Source organism: Bombus pyrosoma, linkage group LG10 (assembly GCF_014825855.1).
Source record: "Bombus pyrosoma isolate SC7728 linkage group LG10, ASM1482585v1, whole genome shotgun sequence".
Taxonomy (NCBI): domain Eukaryota; kingdom Metazoa; phylum Arthropoda; class Insecta; order Hymenoptera; family Apidae; genus Bombus; species Bombus pyrosoma.
In genome coordinates this window covers 3,653,859-3,674,357 of record NC_057779.1, presented here as the reverse complement: position 1 = coordinate 3,674,357, position 20,499 = coordinate 3,653,859, and the positions used below count along the sequence as shown (strand labels likewise).

General features: G+C 38.9%; 1 protein-coding gene across 4 annotated transcripts in view; it reads right to left on the bottom strand.

Moving 5' to 3' along the window:
• The window catches only part of LOC122572116 (bifunctional heparan sulfate N-deacetylase/N-sulfotransferase), a 367,071-nt gene that overhangs the window by 2,931 nt on the left and 343,641 nt on the right, over nt 1–20,499 (bottom strand). For all 4 annotated transcript variants that reach the window (XM_043736715.1, XM_043736714.1, XM_043736716.1 and 1 more), the window contains 9 exons: nt 15,202–15,454; nt 12,882–13,073; nt 3,352–3,695; nt 2,368–2,656; nt 1,578–1,706; nt 1,327–1,509; nt 1,014–1,234; nt 619–897; nt 23–320 (listed from right to left, as the gene is read on the bottom strand). In XM_043736715.1, the coding sequence (XP_043592650.1) occupies nt 23–320; nt 619–897; nt 1,014–1,234; nt 1,327–1,509; nt 1,578–1,706; nt 2,368–2,656; nt 3,352–3,695; nt 12,882–13,073; nt 15,202–15,454 (2,188 nt within the window). The remainder of the gene's footprint in view (nt 1–22; nt 321–618; nt 898–1,013; nt 1,235–1,326; nt 1,510–1,577; nt 1,707–2,367; nt 2,657–3,351; nt 3,696–12,881; nt 13,074–15,201; nt 15,455–20,499) is intronic.

The window sequence follows — 20,499 nt, the reverse complement described above, 5'->3', positions numbered from 1 at the left end:
TTCCCTACTTGCTATACAGTACCTGTAATAATTTGTACGATTTATCCTCCATCGGAGGATACTGACGGCCTTTGCTCTTGCCCAGGCATTTCGTCCGATCCTCGTTGGTAACTTGACAAAAGAATCCCTTCTTTGGGTCGTACCTCAAGTGAGATGAGTAATTGAAAGCGGGCGTGATCTTGAGGAATCTTTGTAGCTCGTGTAACGTCTCTACGGGATTTTGACGGAGCTGTTCCCCGTCTATGATGTGCAATTGCTGAGGCGGATAGTAGGAAAGCCATCTTTCCAGATGCTGGGCGTATTTCCCGGGATTTAAACATCTGTAACAGACTCAAGCGAATGATACTTGCCGCATTTGTCTTCCCGCGCACAATTAATATTCTACAGCAGACATACAGTCCAGATAGTCTACACGCAGGTCGAACTGCATTAGCAATTTAGATCTTCGCTCGTCTACACCCCGTACGACTATTACGTGGCCGGATAATGTTATTATTTGCATTCAACTATTCAAGAACTTTTAACGACTCGTTATTCTAGCTCGAGCAAGCACAAGGGGCTCTCGTGCTCGTAACAAACAGAAATTTATTCGTGCGCTTGCACAATGTTGCAACCTACCTATTCCTGAGGTCGCGTAGAGGCTTCGGTGCGGTATCGCTCGCGGTGATAATCGAGTGAAAGGAATAATTATTCGCTACAGGATCGCCGTGGACCCTCGTGTGCTGGTACCACGAATAGGCACGCCTGGCTGGCGAAAGCAGTATAGTAATTAACTTTGCCCTCGGTAGAAGCGCATGAGCTCTGCGCGGCACCAATTCACCGTCGAAATAGGTCGCGGATTTTTCGAACAGATACCGTGAACTCTCGTTTTTCGACGCTGGAAAGAAGCTCATATACCTGGAGACAAAATAGAACGATAAGTTAAGAGGAGATTAATTAACGAGATTCGCGTATCTTTAAAATTTTTCCTCGAAACGAGCAACCGGTTTTCGTTTTTGCTTCGCCTTACTTACCAATCGAGACCCTTGTAGTAATTCTTTCCATTGAAGAACTGAATCTCCTCGAACGTGTCAGGACTTGGCAAATTGCTGCTTATCGCCGGATGAATGGACAGGAAGGTGTAGAGAGCGGTAGTGCCAGTTTTTTGGGGACCAATTACCAGGAACCTCGGTAGCTGATCGCAGGTTTTATTCCTCGACCAGATCTTTTGATGCCTTATGTCGTCGCAGGGATTCTTTAATATAAACGAGAGTTTTTATAAACGCCTCGTTACTACGACTACCAATTATCATAACTATAACACAGTTTCACATAGTAGCCACTTACGCCCCACACAGGATCAGATTCTTCGGGATACAACTGAAAATATCTCTCTGCGAGTTGAAGAGGTGGAGCGCTGGATAATCTCAAGTTCGTCCAACATTGAATAAATTTAATCACCGATTCGAAAGTGTATAGCGCCAGACGATCGTTCCCATAATTCGACATATGCGTCATAAAAATATTGATCTGAAAGAGAATAGTGGAAGTGCAAAGCATATTTTGGAAAAAGCGGATACAGATATTGGATTACTTACAGGATTGTGAACGATGGTCTGGAACAATTCTCCACCCTGTATCGATTTATCCAGTTTGTCCCTTCCGCCCGGATATCTATCGATGAAGATCGTGTGTGTGAAAAGGCCACAGGTTTGCCTCGGTAGGACCTTGCACAGAAACAAAGGAAAGAGATCGTCACGCGTTTCCCTTTATCGTTGATTTCGTCGCGATTTATAAGAATCGTACGCCCCAGGGAAATCAATTTTTTATTCCTCTTTATCTGCTCGACTGGTTGTTTAAACTCTAAGCGAAAGAATCTACGAAACAAAGGATGTTTTTCTGGCAGCTTTATCGCGCGTCGATCCATCGATTTTTGTCTTCAATGCTCATCCGTGAACCAGTCTGTTCTCTAAGGCAACACTCGTGCAAGTTTCGACAAAAAGTCGATCTACAAAGCACGAAACTACGAAACTACCGATTCATTCGATCACGAATTCGTTTATTGCTTTTGCATAGTTTCCCGATCGGTTTCCGACTGTTAACGTCAAACAATTGGCATGTTCAATGTTCGAGCTATGTCGGAAAAACAAAGGGAAAAAATTGTTTAACTCGCTAGCTGTGTTATTCGGACTATATCAATTGGTGAAATTTGCTTATGTACTGTATAGATACTGATAACTGAAACTATTTACTATTTATTTATATTAAATTTTCTTTGCGATTAACAAAAAAAGAGAAAGTATCGGAGAGAAAAATAATGTTTGCAGTGGGAAGTGAACTTTAATCCTTCGAAGTGGATTATTGAAATAGTGATTAGGGAAGATTTACCATTATATTACGATGAATGAAGCCTCTTCTTAATCGAGCAGGCCTCAAATGAGGATACTCTTCTGTGCTAGTGACTTTGATGCTCCATACCCTTTTCCACGCCTCGTATAGTCCTTCGTGAACCGGATAAACGCCGGAATGATGAGGACTTACGCTGTAGCCGCTTCCTGTTGGGATCCCGTGATCTTTCGCGAATTGTTTGTTCAGTGCCATGTCCAATTGTAGATGCGTTACATTCTCGTAGAGATGAGGCTGTTGATGATTCCACATGTGGGAAAACCACGTAAATCTGCAATTTATCAAAATTGAGATTTACGTTTCTAAACGTTTATCAAATTCTACTAACGATCTCTATTTCATTTAAAACCACTCACTTTCAACCAAACGATACGAGAAAATAATACGAGTTAATATTCATATTTTCATAAAAAGAGCGAACAAGCGTGATCTATTGATTTCATCGACAATCGAAAATATACATAATCGATCTACGAATTTAATTGCCGTCCATAGGAAAGCAATTACTGGAACAAATCGCGACAATTCGCAAACAGGACCAACTTCCGCGGTCTGATCAACCGTGACACGTGCACGGTCTCAATACGTCAATTTGCGCCAACAGTGAATCTTTTTGCGCTCTGTTTACCACCCGATTCGCGCAACAACTCTCTGCCAATTCCATTTCCGTTTTCACTGTGCGCACTGTGAAATGTATTCACGAGTCGTACTTAATCTAACACTAGTATTCTCTAAAAAACGAAATCACTTAATCGTCGTTTCAACAGATTAAGTGATTCACAGAAAAGAATCGCAGATGTTACAGAAAAGAAGAAATAAATCTTTTACATTACGATTAGTTGGATTTATGAGTAATAGTTTTCCTATTTATGGATTCGCCACTGTGTGAAAGACACATAAATGTTAGGAAATAGCTGGTCTAAATACTAATAGCTTGAAAAGAAAATATACAAAAATAATACATACCTGTCTACGTTCTCCAGAAGCATATCGTCCCCCAGATTCTCTTCCGCGGAGCCGTGATGGAAGTACTTCCCAGAAAACCCCAAGTTGAATTTAAACCCCGGAACCAGCGCCTGGATCCTCTGTTGAGTGGCCAGCAACGCCATCACGTCGTCCTTTCTCAGTCTAGTCCTTTTCTCACCAACGAATATGTCGTCGACGTCAACTAGTATCATCCGATTCAAGCTGAGGCTCAACTGTCCATGAGACAGATAGGATAGTGAGTCGAGTAGCAGCAAATTGTGCAGCCAGAATCGTAATCCTCCGCCGAAAAAGACCCTCTGAATCCCGTCGTATCTGCCGTGATCCTGTGTAATGAAAATCCAATGTGGGTCCGTTAAGGCTTATCGCGTTTAGGCTTATCATACTGTACCGTGACTCTGATCTCTGTCGTTTAGCGGGCGAAGCTGGATTTTTTCTTTTTTTTTCTATTTGTTAAAGAGAGGATGGAGGTTTGAGAATTAAACGAGCCAGCACGAAGTACCTCGTTTACGGAGAGCAAGCTGATAAAGCGAAGCCTGGTATTTAATATCGATCAAATTCCTTGGGTAATTCTAGCGCGTAAAAGAGACACGATGAGCGGTGAAAAAAGAGAGGGAGGAAAACATATGGGAAAGGGGGAAGAGAGGAAGATTTCGAGAGGAAGTTAAGGTTCGATTTTTAAGCGCATTTCGATCGTTCCGAAGTTAAACGGGTTATGCTATGGGAGAGCGGGGAACGCTAATCTTCTTTTAATCGCTTTCAACAGCGATATATTCGATTCGAATAGCAATTGTATCTTCTCCCGATCGTTATTCCGAATGGGACTTTATATTTTATGAGGTGGTAAAGTAACCCCGTTTGTTTGAAACAGAGGTTTTTCGTCGCAACATAACGGCAGTTTAACTTTATGAAAGTTGCAGTCGATTTGACAAACGCGAAATTTGCATAGAAATATTTTTAAATAAGTACCTCACTTGTTTCTTGAAATAGAAATTTTGCACTATGAGATGACGATGTTTAACTCTATGGAAGTTGCAACTGAACTGACAGGTCTGAAATCTCTTTGAACATATTTTTAAACAAGTATCTCGCAAAGTTTCTCAACTGAAGAAGGAGGCAGGAGAAGAAATGTCTAACTGTTAAAACATTCTAAATTTTAACTAAACAAGTCAATTTCGTTATCCATAACTTCTTTAACTTAACTTTGAAAGTTTGGACACGAGGTTTTGCTCGCACATTTCCAAAATTATATAATTTTCACGAAAACGAATATAAAACAATCGATTTGTTCGAACGTCTACGATAGAATAGCCCGTTAATTTAACGTTTAAAATTATGATCTAGTCGTCTCGCTGTGAATAAGTGTTGGTAAGCTTATAGAAATTATGCAAGAGCCTTTATCCCATCGATCAAACGATATTATTAAATTAGATTCTCGCGCAAAGAAACGAGTTACTTAAAGCTGTTCTCTCCTTTTTTTCACGGAGTTCATCGGACGTTGAAGACTCGGATAAAAAGAAAAACGCAACATCGCCTATCGATCATCACACGTGTCGATCGCTCGTCACGTAAAGTGGGAATTGTTCATTGGCTGCGGTGAAATTACGGTGATCTCCTTCCATTTATTTTTCATCGAACGCGAACGACCGCATGCAACGTTAATGGGTTTGCGCGTTCGACGTGTTGATGCTTATCGATCGGCGCGCGTGTAAGGGCGCGTTAATTTCAAAGATGTTTTACTTCAACGTGTCGCCCGACTCCGTGTAATAACGAGTTCGAACAGCTCTATTTTCCTCGAACGTGATTTTATCTGCCGTACATTTCCAAGGGAAATTCGTTATGTACGAAATCCGCTGTTTTTTGATCACGATATTATAATGGATATTATAGGAAATTTTGTAGTTTTAATGCAGAATGGTAAAATATAATACAAAGTGGTGATAATATTGTTTGAATATTAAACACGCTTCTTCGTTGTTTTCAATGAACATAATTGAAATACTAAAATTGTCTCCTGTTTAGATATACCACAGAAGGAAAAAATAATACAGTGGAAAAATAGAATTATTCTAATTATACACGATCATCTTCGAATGTATATTTCGCATTGCTTAAATCATTTGCATTCGATTCGTTATAAAATCATATAACATTCCATGTAGTTTTATAACAAATCTATCGCTCCAAATTTGTTTCTCCTAGCATCAAGCAGAAAGTCACGTTTTCTTTATGGTTCTGTTAAACGTCGCTGGAAGATTATTTCCAATTTCAAGCTCGTCCATTACATGGAAAAATATGTGCAACTGCGATCCTTACAATTAAAATAGATTGAATTCTATCCGTTCCCTTTTTATTTTTACATTATGTGAAATTATCAGTAAGCACCAATTTATCGGGCGACCAGTAGAACCAGTTAGTCCTTTCGAATATGAAGCTGTGGAAGGTTTAAATAGCTCGATTGGCCAGAGAAATTCTCCGTCAAACGAAGAGAATCTAGCTTTCGAATCCGATCGGGGGAGATTCGATTCTTTTCCTACCCGTGAAAGCGAACGTTTCCATCGATAATCTTCTTTTCGCCAAACAAAGCGGACGCTTTATCAATCGAATTTCAAGCTCGTTCGCTTCAAACGGCCATAAAGAAACTGTCGAGACGTTGAAAGGAGCGATTCATCGGCGGCTTCGTGTTTTTCCAAAAAAGATAAACGAGCGCTTAGTGATCGATCGCCGAGATACGGTTCGAAGACTTTATCTCTTCTCTCGGTCGTCGCTCGTTGACTATTCCAAATTCAAAATTTGATTGAGGTGGTTTTTCTGTAATGACATGCGTATCGGATTTTCGCTGACAAGTAAAATGGTTTCTTCAAAAATTCAGACTTATCGCTTAGTGGTACATGCATATCTATTTATACGCATTCTTTTACGGATCCTTAATGTCCAAGATGTTTAATTTAATTTTTAATCTGCTGTTAATCCTCGTACTATCACCTTTAATGATCAGAGCTGCGTTAATAGCCAATCACAGTTTTTACAATAAGACGATGTCTCTGCGTAAAAACACATTTAACACTCCATCGCAAAGTTGTTATTAATCGTGATTGGCACAGCGATACTTTTGTGACTCGAAGAGTCGCATATTTTCAGAAAATAGCTGAGAATTACGATCGATGCTTGTTACACGTTCTTTCGAGAGAACCTGTCGTTCATCAAAGATGCGGCTCATAGCCGTGACGCATCCTGTAAGCGAAATATAAATTGGCGGCGCGAATAGCGACAAACGAAGCAGGGGCTACGTCGATGCTCATTAATCGAATGAACCAACGGCTGATTGGGTTCTGATTTAATTACCTGGCTACCTGTGATCCGTGAATCTCCGGCCTACCAGCCGTAGCTACGTAATGGGGTTATCAGCGAGATTATTATTGTTGTTTACTGCTAACAAGCTCCGCTCATGGCGACCGTTTCAAAACGCAAGCCGGTCAACCGAGAATTCCCTGCCTGGTTCTATCGCAATTAACAAATTGCCTGTTAGGGAATATCTTGAATCGATGGCGGACACGCGCATAGAGATGTGTAAGTATACAATACGAGGATACATTTCGTGGATCAACAAACAAATGTTCATTCAATGAAACATCAATACATACTGTAATTAAAATTTCTTTGAGAATCGTGAAGAAAATTTTTTACTTAGATAAGTTGATCTCTTTCACAGACGAGTTGATTGAGGTTAGAGGATGATCATTAACTTTTATTCTTTTCTAGAAAAATTATAAGTACATTAGTGTCAAAGTTAACTACTCGTGAAAAATGTTCATATACTCGGGAATATTTATTCACAGTGATATTCATCGGCACTTAACTTGAATTCAAGGAAGACTAAACTTTAAGAAGTTAACAGTGGTTTTTCAATGTTTCTTCAAATTTTATTCAATGAGTACTTTATAAGTGAATGATTGTTAATATATTAGGGAAACTTTATCATAATCTACGGACTTTTAAAAATAATTAAAATATATAATGCTAGGTTATTTCCAAACTTCCTTGCGATACAAAAATCGCTAAAAGCGATCAACTCGACGATCTATTATTTTCTTCTAGCTACCTGCCTAATAAATCATATCGCGTTTCTAAAAACTCGTTAGAACCTACCTTAATGAATATTTTTTCCCTTAACACGTCTCGCGCTGGTCACAAAAAAGATACCTTTTCTATATTACCATTTGACGTAGAACAATTCGTATAATAATTATACGAAGATACATCTTCGTTTTCAATTGTATTTATTTCTTGTATAGTATAGTTATAAATAAAAATATATAAACTTTCGTGGACGGCCGAGTAAGTTTCATGTTCACGAAAACGCAGTGTAAAATGTGTTATTGTTAGTTTCTACTGTTAGAACATTGAACTCGATTGTTCGCAAAACAGGAAGGACAACTACGACAATTGGATAAAGAATAGGATCACCTTCCTCTTAAGAAACTCTTTGTCGTCGTATATCTACAAGAAATTCATTGTTGTTTAGGAGGAAGATACAAGTCGACGATAGGAAAGATTTATTATCGTCGCCGGAAGAACTTAGCAGAACACTGCCATCCTGTGTCGTAAACCGCTTCATTACACGCCGACTTTGTAATACCCGAGAATTTTGTGTAGACAGAGCAATTGGGTGACACTGTCGAAACACATAAATCATTCGTGTATGTTACCGTATTTCAGCTGGCCTAGTCTTAATTTCTATCGTCGCGAAGCCATTATTTAATCGTGACCGCATATATTTTCAGAAAATAACTCAAAATCTTTCACTCTTATGACCGTCGATAACCTTCGTAAGTAACAATGGCTTCACGTTACTTTTTGACGATTGTCAGCATGCTTTCTGAGCGCAGAATTTCTATGGTTGTAAAGGTTCTAAATTTACCTCCGCAGGGAGTATTTCTACGGCTGTTCCAGTCCCTAAATCTACTTACATCCGCCCACTACTAGGGTTGCACGATCCCTAAATCTAAGTGCTCAAGTGGCACGCAAGTGCCACGGTGTTACCTGCCACATATAGAAGCACGATTGTAACCTTGCGATGTAGATAATTGCATACTATAGATACTTTTTGTCGAATATACTTAATCGATCATTAACGAAACTAAAATTGTCCGAAAAGTACATATAAATACATAGACGTTGGAAGATAGACAGGGGGTTTACCTTAAACTATTTTTAAATTATCTGGACACTCGTTTGTTTTTCACAAAATATAATTTCATCTCGAAATAACGGTGTTTAACGCGTAATAAAAGATTATCACACGATAAAATTGATGTTCCAAGTTAATATGCAATAATTTGAAATTCGTGTACATAAAGGTTGTTGTGGAAGGTTGTGAAACTAGTTTGATGTCCGAGGAGTTACCACACTTCAGGTTATTTAATACCTAAATTTTGAACGATGTAAAGAAGATATTCCTACACTAATGCTAAGACTACCCTGTTATCGTACTACGTTATTTGCCATTAATTATAATAAATACGAGCTGAGAATCAATTAGAATGATCAAAGATATACATATTAATAATTAAGAAATTTCAATTACATCCTGCAAGTGATACAGTTGAGATTAGAAGAACGATGACGTAATGAAAAATCATGCAAAGTTGACGCAAGACGAAGCAGATCCATGCACGACTACGAGGTGCTCGGGCAGAAGCAGATGATATCACGTCTAGACCGTTTGTTATATTAGACGAATATTTCCTGTTTGCATGGCGTGGGGTTTCTTCGCGTTGAAGAAGATCCGCTGTCTTCTTCGCGTCTACATTTTCGCGTTCTATACATCACCGGTGCTTTCATCCGGTGCGCGCTTGCTTCCGGCCGAGCCTTTACAGCGCCGTGGAATCTTGCAATCGCGAATTCCGACACGAATGTAAAACGGCTGATGAAACAGCTTTACGAATTGTCTCGGGCCCGCTTGCACTCTGCTTCGTCTTTGTGATAGTCCTCTTTCGTTTCCTTAATTTTTTCCTTTGTATTTTTACAAACTTCCTCTCAGCTCGTATAAACTCTAAATTTTTCTTCTTTTTAATATTCTTCCTCCGTCATGCGTCTCTCCTTTTTCGTTTCCATTCTTACTCACATTCTACCGATATTTTTGTATTTTACTCTCAGCTTTGTCTAATTTTCACTATTTCACGTCATAGCTTTCTGGTCGTTTCTTGGTCCTTGGTCCGTTTCTGGTCTTGGTCCTTCTTTTCATTGATGTTCTCATTTTTTTACAGTTCCTTATTCCTTAGTTTCGTACTCTCTGTCATTGTTCCGATGGTTCCATTCAACGTTTATAATAATTTTAGCGTTAAAACTTGCTCCTTCTTGCTAATATTTTTCCTGTGACATGCGTCTTATCCTTCTTGTTTCCATTCCTACCAATATTTTATTATTTTATTATTGTACCTTCAGCTTCGTGTAACTTGCATTATTTCACATTATTCTTGCTTCGTCGTTGCTTGGTTACTCCTTTGACCCTCTTCCCTTCATTTCTATAATTTATTCCTATTTTATCCCACTTCTTATTAACTTTCTTATTTCTTTACAGTTCCCTACAATTTTAGTTTTACAACTCGCTCTTCTTGTATATTGCTAAAGTTTTCTACTCTTTTTTCGCTTTTGTTCTAAGAAACTCTTATTATTTTTCCCTTCTAGATTCCTGTCTGCCTTATTACATTTATTCTCGTATATTCACCTCCTTCTCTCATCTGAGCGGCGTTATTCTCTCCTTGGTACTCTCATTTGCTCTCTTCGCTTCTTATCTGTGTTACATCGAGCCCGGTACTTCTCTTCATACTCGACACCACCTCCTCACCTTTGTACCTGCACTCTTCCATCTTCATTTTCGCAGAAGAGATTCAAGGCTCCGGTTTGTAGGATGAAACTGGGGTGGCGTGCACGCGACTTCACATTTGTTTTCGTTTCCGCGGACTAACATTTCTCAAGAAAATGAGAGTCGCGACGAAGTCTGAAAGGGTGGCCTGGAGGCGGGGTAGTTCTGAAATTTCCATTAATATCCCAACAATTCTACCGTATAACTTAATATTTGATTTAATTCGAGATTTCCGTTTGCACGTCTCATTCCGTTATTATCCTAACATTATTATATTTGCCGTTTGCGTTTTAAGCTCCAACGATTTCTATATTAAAAGAGGGATTAAAATGAAAAGTCGGCTCTGGAATTATTAATTCGAATACTCTTATTCTCCTCTATTAACAGATTTCTTTTCTTAGGTGTTATTTTTTATGGAAATTTCATTTCCATGGAAATGTGCATTTGTAGGTCTAATATTTGTTTAATATTAATGAATTGAAAAGATTACACCATACAAAGATACGAAGATATAATAATAGCGTTATATGTTTCAATTATTTTTCTCACACATGTCAAAATATTTTCCAAAGTTCATCATATTCCTGCACATGTTCCTCTGTCTGTTATTTTCTTTTCCTTTTGTACTTTTACACTGATTAGTTATCAAGAATTGGACGATCTGCATTATCTTCTTTCAATGTGCATCAACTCAACCCTGAAGAATTTAATTTATCAAAATTAAATTGTGTATGCCACTACAATTGTTCTTGTGATTTCAAATTCCCTATATTGTCTAGATTCTCTTCACATTCAAAAGTATTATCTAGCGACGATAGTCAGGTAGGAGTTTCGTGAAACCAAACGTTGTTATCGACCAGTTTAGTCATTCCATCCTCTACTTGGTCCCGAGCAAACTGACCAACGCACGGAGGTCAATAGCAACGGATTCCAGTATCGTGTTCTCATCTCCGCAACGTTTACCGCGTTCAGACCACGTGGTATAGATTCTGACAACATTCGACAGAGCGAATCGGAGATCGGAGGCAGCTGTTTCCATTTCCGCGTCAAAGGGAATTAGGAAAAAGCCTCGATGTTGGACGAAAGGTGTTAATTAAAGGTACATTAAACGTAGACCTCAGGAGAACACGTCACGTTTTCTATGTCTCATAAAGGAACAATTTTCAAGTTTAATATAAAATAAAAATATTTTATAGTTTCTGTAGCTTTATTTGGTTTCGTTATTAAATACGTATTTGTATGTCTTTGCCACTTTGTTGAATGTTTAAAAAATATTATTAGTATTTTATTAATTCAAGTAAACGTGAAATAACATTATGAAATTATCAAAATGTACAAGAATTATTATCTCATTTGAGACGTTACACTACAGAGATTTCATGCAACCAATATTATGTGGAAAGAAAGTTTCGAAAGAAAGCGTTCGTTAACGAAAAGTATGACCAGGCAAACAGTGGAACAAAGAGCGAGGTGTATGGACAGAACAACGGGACGCACAATCGCCTTTAATTAAACGAAATTCGCATTCCGCCATTACTTTGTACGTTAACAATGCAGGTATTAATTAATAATCCGAGTAAGAAGCGGATTTTTTCTGTTTGAATTTTGTCTGACGTTACGAAACTCGGCATCGGGTCACGGCTTCTACAAAAGATCAACGTTAACCCCTTGCCACCCCGTAAAATAGCTCGGGGTTGGAAAGAATCCTGACGCACGTATATTTTTCCTGACCGACTGAGAAAGACTGGGATATACCTCTTTTGTAGGTTGTAATTAATATTCTTTGCAATTATGTTAGAGACTCAAGGTCGGACAAAGCGGCCCAGATTCTGATGAATTTACGGGATGAGGGCGAAGAGAGCTTTGCTAACTGCGAGAAGAAAAGCGATAAACAGGAGGCACGTTAATTAATTTGCTAATTAGGAAAAGCAAGTTAGCGCCGATCGATACGAGTTAGAGATTCCACTGCACCCCTTATATTCTTCGTGATCGCGCTGAAAGACGTTTCTTGCGTTCCATGGTGTTTTTAATTTTGGCTCTTAATTCGTGTAATTTAAGTTGAAGGCGAACGTGGAAACCTTCTTAACCTTTGCAAGGATTGAATACAGTGAAAATGAATGCCGGTTAATACAGAATTAAAATTTAATATTACGTTATTCTGCAAATAATACAATTTTCCTGAGAGCTGAAAAATGGAAGTCGTCAGGGAATGGAGGATTTTTAATGAAATATACTACGTACGAGTAATCTTCGCTAGGATTCGTTCCTCGCGTATCGACTTTTCTTTGTTCACATTATTTTAAAGGAAGTGGAAGATGGACAAATTACGTGATTTGTTTCACGCTCGTAGTTCTACTTAATTCATAGTGAATCGCAAATTATACAGAAGAATCTTTGCTTAGGTGAATTCACATGCACGAAATAACTGAACGACTCGACAATTGAAACACAAACCGCTTTAATCGCGTTGTCGTTTGAAAATTCCAACGATTCTCTGCGATATCATCGAGTTTACGAAACGTTAGTTATTCCGTAATCTTCCCACGTTCCACTTGTAATTAATCTCGGTCTACACGAGTAGAATGAGTCGAAACGCGGAAGAACGCGATGGATAGAAAAGCATGTTGTGGATCGTGTGTCTCACCTGAATGACAGTCGCTAGAGGACTTTTATTGGCCGGGTAGTCGAGGCTGTCCCGATGCGCCCAAGCCAGCGGCTCGTAGGTGCTGTGATTGGCCTGAAAAATGGTCCAGTCACCGCCAGGAAGTGGTCCCCAGGCTGTTTCTCCGGATCTGGTTAATCGCAGGATAGGGGACGCCGCGTTCAACTGTGCATCCTGAGGGAGGAAAGACCGATCTCATTTTGTCTGTTGTTCGAATGCTTGTCGACAATACGTGAGTCGTTTCCTGATCCTTTTTTCGCTTTCCCGTAGCTTTACGAGAGAGTAAAAATCGAAAATATTGCTATTTCCGTCTCGAGTCTGTTATGTATACTATTTGCGTACCAAGAATTGTTCCGTTTGTTTAAAGAGAAAATATTCTACTTCCGTTTTTGGTCGATCACGTTGAGATACAAAATGGATACAAATAGGATAACAATGACAATAAGTTTATAAATGGAGCACACGAGACTTAATCACAAACTAATACTGAAAGATTACAGTGTAGGTGAAATATGGAAGCTAATATCGAGGTTGCTGTAGGTAGAATGAGTAAGTATCAGACAGCCGTGGCATAATCCGTACTGCGTCGACTTTTCGGACGCATATTTTGGAAGCATATTTCCTACGTATAGGAGACCATGCATCATTAAAGTCGTTGGAAAATTTCTAAGTTACATAGACTCTTATGATAGAAGATCGATACTATAGTCTACTTTACTGTACGTCAAACGACACTGATCTTCTGGAAAGATATTTTGTATCTTTAAGGAACCACTCGTGTGTGTCTCGTGAAACTCAACATATATCATTTCGTCAAATTTCCAAGCTACGATTTTCATACTTTTATCAGAAATGTCTTTCTAACGTTCAATACACAGGACGTTACAAGTATCACAAACACGTGTACAAATGTCTGAGGTTTACTTCTCAAGTTGCAAACGATTTAACTTTACGTTAGAAATATACCGAATCGGTCGACGAACTTATTCTGCGCGTTTATCTCACATTTATCTCGCTTCGTGTTGTTCTTCTTCTTTAATATAGTTGATAATCGACGATTTAATTTTTAAACAGAGGATTTGATTTAATCGGTAACATCGATTCATAAAATCGGTTCATTTAAGCTTCGAAGGAACGAAATTCCATGTTCGCTAAGCCAATACTACTTCGCCGTTACCTTTCGAAAGCTAAGAGAAACAAGGACAGAAATGTACGTGCGATTCAAGTAAATCGCGTGTCGCTGGAACGCTGAAAGAAAGGAGCAAATCGTAGGATATTACCGGCAGTAATCGCAACATGCAGACACGCGCGATTTCACGCCGCATGCAAATTGATTCACCGTGGAAACCTTTTCCCGCGAGCCGTCAAAGCGGCGTTTGTCGTATTGCTGCCGGCAAATAGCGTTTCCAGTTTCCAGGTATTGATGCTTTTATTACAACGTTTCGACGGCCTTTCTTACGAAGCTTCCTGCCGGCGTAGCCATTTTTCTACGAAATAAACTTGCAGCCGTTTCGTCACGGCAACGGAGATTGCCAATCCGAGCTCGCCACGCGATCAGGTTTCCTCTCGTCTTGTCCAACAACCATCCCAGCTCAAAAACGTTATCGCGACAAAATTTATTTTCCGCCGGCCAATAAAAACTACCGACACTTCGTGGCCTCTGTGGACACGTTTCATTTTAGAGAATTGCTTCCGCCGGACGTGATCGTAAGATCGATCGAGAGAATCCTTTCGAATCTTCTTTCACCGTTCGGAGCAGGTTTTTACGCTTTTTGGGAAATCGTAGTTTTTCCTTGTCGTAAATCGTGACGCGTGAATGTATTTAGACGCGTAGTATTGTGGCTTTAAAAATCGTAAAAATGAAAGTATAAAATGATAAGCGAGAGAAATTAGAAATATTGGGCAAATTGTAGAACTGTCTTTAGTCAGTTGCCATATAGAGAGCTTACTTCCGCTTGTTACTTGCTCAAACTATTAGGTTGTCTCAAAACGCAAACGTGTTTTTTACAACAGTGCACCTTCATACAAACGTTAAACCAAGTCTGTGAAATGTCGCGGTGTTTATCTCAACAGAACAAAATGGATCGTACGCAGTTCGACAAAATAACATAAAACAAAGAAAGGTGTGCGTCTATTATTTCCTCGTAAAACGAAAGAAACTTTTCGGACAATTTAATATAACTTGCTGAAGAGTATGAGGAATGACACGAAAGAGACAATGGTTAAAATGGCAATATCTTTGGTTCCAGTTATCTACATTTCTTTAGTTCCGTTTGATATTTAATCTATTTTTCGAACGAACCTTCAGTCTGAGATTAGTGTGCACAAACAGAGGAAATCCCTTCAGCTGTGCGCCGACGAGACTTTCCTCGCCGGACGGCGCGAAACCCACGATGCCAACCGAGTACTCTCTGCAATATTTGTCTAGCAATTCGCGATTCCACTTATCCATCTGCAGGTACTTGTTCAGGTTCTCGAAGATCAGAACCCCGTATCGACCTTTGTCCAGGTTTGTCAACACGGGTAGAGACTTGCCAGCCACTTCCAGTTTGTATCTGAAATCATATTTCGTTTCACGTTAATTCGTATCTTTTTACTTGTATAATATTGTAAAAACATATCTTATATCAGTGTGTACACTTTCTCTTGTAGTATTAAATGGTTTTGTTAAAATATCGAATGTCTCCTATTTTCTCAATTTTTTCCTTTATCTTCCTAGTTGTGTCTATCTATATAATTTATTATATTTATTATATCAGCAATTGTATATTATTTTTTTTATATTTAATTACAGTTAAACGTTTTATCACTATTTGTCCAAAGATAATATTTGGTTGTCATATTTGTTGGACTTTATTAAACTCGGGACTCTAGCATGAATAAACCGATTTCCTATACTATTTTCAAAAACACGAAAGATAGAACGGGAAATAGAGCAAAATTCGTTACAAAAATTCCACCTATACAATTCGAGAACCGTTGCACTCAAAAAGTAATCTATAGCCTCACATACAGACCAATCAAAAAACATGATATGCTCCAATCAAAAAACACGTTATGCATCACTTCTCTCTATATATCAGTGGAATACAAATATAAAAATTAATAAAAACAGCGACCATGAAAAGATGAAACGATAACTTGGTATTCGCCGTACCAATTTTTTTAATACCTATTTGATTTCATTGTATTTAATGTAATTATTCGTTTTCCAGTTGGTCAATTTAAATACAACTATATAATAAATTCAAATACCGATCGAATTTTACATCTGTAAAATATATGTCGTTTCCTAGCATCGAACTGTAGGATTACAACAAAATATGCGACACTTCGTCAAAGTTTTAAAACATAAATCGCCAAGATCGTGCAGACGTTAATAATAAATTGTCGATTACCATTACGATAATTGCGAATGTTTATACATTTACGAAGAATTTAAGGGTGGAAAAATATATATAAGTGAATAATATATAAACGCCGAGCAAGACAAGAAGAATTCATTTAACTGCAATAGGAAAGTTCCAGGCGAGTCGGTGGAAAAGAATTCGCCAAGCTTTTACGCGCAATATCCTCGTGTCAACGATTCCCGGAGGTTCCGGCCTCTGGAGGATCAAGAGTGACGAGACTGGAATCCCTGCCTTAAACTTCTTCCACCGTTCCTTCTGATTCCCTTCGTGAGATTATGCAACAAACCAAGGATCGCCGCGGAGTTAACGCGTCCCTCGAAACGGAATAAACGTCTCCTTCGTCCCTGTGTTTGCGTTTCACCCTGCTCTTTGCCACCCTTTCTGGCCGAGTCTCTTCCGTTTACCAGCAATAAACCATTTGGCCAGAGAATATTTAGACACGGCTGTCGATTCATGGAGGATAGGCCTGGCCGATACTCGTTACGACAATTTCAATCCGCCTCGATGCTTGCTATCGGTTATTTAAAACAAGGACAAGGGTAATAAATACGAGGGAGAAAAAATGGAATATCGATGGAAAAAGAAGCGACGTAACCAGACTCGAGTCGTTATTGTTAAACGATAAAACAGGGACACTTTTATCGAAATCCCATTTACGCGGCATCTGAAACGTTTCGAGAATAATAAAGCAATTACACGTATAATGTACCTTTACATTTTTGCTACGGGCATCCCGCCTCTTCTCACTTTTTCTTTCTTTCTTTCGTGCTCTCCCTCTCTCGTTCTCTCTCTCTCTCTCTCTCTATTCCTCTTTCCCGTTCTCGTTCATATTCCCCGTGTTTTATGCTTTTTTCTTTGTCTCGTTCATTTTACCTCGTGGCTTTTTTTCTCGATTTTTAATAACGTTCGAACCGGGGTCCATCGAACCGTTCATCCACACGAATACCGATGGAATATCAGAATTTTTATTCGAGCACGCCTGCTTTTTATTCGGTCTGCTCGTCCGATAAAACGACTTTATCGTCGAAATAAACCGATGAGCCCCGTCGATCGTGCAGGATATTCCGAGGTGTTTCGCCAAGAATGCGACGAGGCTTTTTAAATTTATTGGTTACGCGAGACTGTATGGAAAACTGAAACGGAAAACTATTTCGAACGCATAAGAATTCGTATACATAACGTGCAATAACGCGCAAGAATTCTGACAGGAATTTTTATTCACGACTTAAACAATTTCACAAATGCGATACAAAATAACAAGTTGCCGCAACAAGTGTAGCAACTTTGTAAAATAAACTTATTGTCCATCAAATGGATTACACTTAATCGCAGAAGTCAATCGACTACTTTACCCAGATACTTTAATTACAGCCTCCTGCCGCGAGTCATTCTTCCACGCTTCTAATTAACCAATAATCTCGCCATTAAACGCTTCATGGCTATATCTTCGTATTACAACCTTTCAAACACTTTTACTTTTTCTGCTCAATCGCGTTAACACGTTAAATGCGGATGGTTTGATTTGTTGATTAAATGCGGACGCCACGTTGGGGTCATCAGCATTCGACGTATTATCCTGTCGCAGTCTTCGAACTCCTTATGTCCCTGACTCGCTTTAGTTTCGATCAAAAAGGAAGATTCTTAATATCTTAGAAAAATCTTTAACATGAAATTCTGACGGAAGATAACGCGCGTCAATGTTTCAGAAATTGTTTAACGATACAAAACTACGATTCGGTCGAGAACGTCTCAAAAAGCACAGCAGGTTTAAGAAGGAAAAATTTCAGTCGCATTGAATGGCCATGCGACTTCCATCCTCCGCAGTTAATTCCTTAACCTTATCTGCCCACAACAAACGTCCCAAGCGTTTTGTCCGGCGGTAGCTGAAGTCCCCGGTTGAATGTTTCGAGCAACAGTTTTATAACAACCTTGTGAAACTCGGCGTAATTTCGGACCAACACGCTGGATAGGCACTGGTTGACTATCAACAGTTTACGGTTGCGCGTGTTCGCGTGTCACGGCAGAAAATTGCAGTTAACTAATGAGTGAATGCCGGATAATTCAGCGTAGTAATCGGTTCGATAATTGGCAACCGCCCATTAACGACGGCCCGGCAATTTGCCGAGCTAACGAACTGTCATAACGAACTCCGACGTGGCTCTTTTGTTCTTGGCCAGCAATTGCCGCGCGAGGCAATTGCCGACCGTATGCTTGAAACGCGAAAGTATCCTCTGCCGGTGAGAGAAAGGGAGATTTCAACAAAGGTATCGATCGATTGGCTTAACCCTCCCCCTGCACCGAAAAAAAGACGATTCGCTGCAATTACGAGTGTTTCGAAGTTCGTGTTGCGCGCGAGGATCGGTCAAGCACGCTCGTCAACGAAGATTATGTCCTTCCGCGGTCTCTACTGGTCGAGAAGCTGAGTGAAATAATTGCTTTCACCCCTTGGAGTTTGCTCGAGGGCGTAGAGGATGATTGGTAATTTGGAGATGGTTTGGGGATGGAGGAAAGTTTCTTTGGTTCTTGTGGTTATTGCGTTATATGGGTCCCAAAAAATTTTGATCTACATACGTAACATGATCAGCATGGTAGAAAAGTAATAGACAAGTGTGAAGTAATTCTTTTCCTACTTTGAATTCTTTGACGTACTTGAACTTATAGAAGGAGATTGCTTCGATGGTACCAATGATTATGGGGAGTAGTGCTGATTTGAAATATTTGAATAACATTAATATGAAACTAGTGCTACAAACATGTCAATAGATATTTTTTATACTTTGACTACTTTGATTTAACGATGATACTATGCATCTTTATAACGTAATGAGGCAATAAGACTTGGAATTAATGTTCTTTTCAGTTCTTGTATTTTGTGAAACGCGCAGCGATTCCAAGCGTTTGATCGACTGCACGAGTTTAATCTTGGCGAAATTCGTTTAATTTATTTCGGTTTTCGTAAAATGTGGTACAAACATGCTTAATTGAATTTATTCGTCGGAGCTCTTAATGATATTCCATAATTTGTACGTTCTATATCTACGCCATCCGGATATGGAAATTTTTTTACATATTTACGATGCAAATAATGCGCGCCGTGATGTAAATTATTAAGACCAGCCTCATTATTCACTGAATCCTGCATTATTTTAAACATTACCTGAAATTATCGTGATAATTGAACGCACTATTGATTGATACAACTGCGAGCGTACAGCGGCCGAGTTTCCGTCTTGGCAAATTAAAACGAAAGATAAAAAATAAAGGAACTGCTGTCTCGTAATAAACTCTTGAACGAAGATGTTTCAATTAAACGCGGGAGTCAATCAAGACGACGCTCTTATCTGTTACGTTTCACCGAGTTTCGTATTTTAACCTTCCGTGCTATTCTGGCGAATTATTCGCGTTATTACATGTAAATATTTAATCATGCAAATTAATATGTTCGACATAAATTAACAGTCGCTTCTCTAGCAAATGACGGTGCTAATTTTTCCCACTTTCCGATCAAAATTCATTAATACGTTCTACATAAAACGTTGCCCAGGATCTGGTTGAATCGACAAGCACTTTGTCCAAGTTTCACCGTTCTTTTTCGATAACTGGAACGGTGAAATTCATTCAGCGATAATTTCCAAACATTTCGAGTTCGTTAAACGTTTTATTTTACCTCACGTTATCGTAAAATATTAAAAAACTGAATTACGAGGGAAGAATTTTGCTTTTGTTCCATCACGCTGTGTAAAACTAGAACGGTGCGACGACAGAGTCCTATTTTTCGTTAAACTGCCGATGTTTACGCATTTATGGGAGACTTAAAATTGCTGAAATCGACAAAATACATAAATGACGCGCTAAAACATAAAATATTCAAAGCACTCGTGATAATTTTCAGTAGGTGAAATATTCTGTATTCTTCGCACGTTTTATTTCATATTCGGTAAAGTATTTAAAAAATAGAACGACATGAGGACAGAGTTCTAGTTTCCGCCGTTTATACGACATTTCAAAGCGTAAAAAATATGTAGAATGCACAGACTCAAAGTGGAATAGTGCGAATATCTGCAAACGAATATTACAATCTTGCAGGCAAAAAGACAGGAAATGTACATATTATCTAAAGACGTACAAAGAATCCAAGATAAAGTCGTCGTTATAATTTTTAACAAACGAAACCTCCTACCCCTATTTAC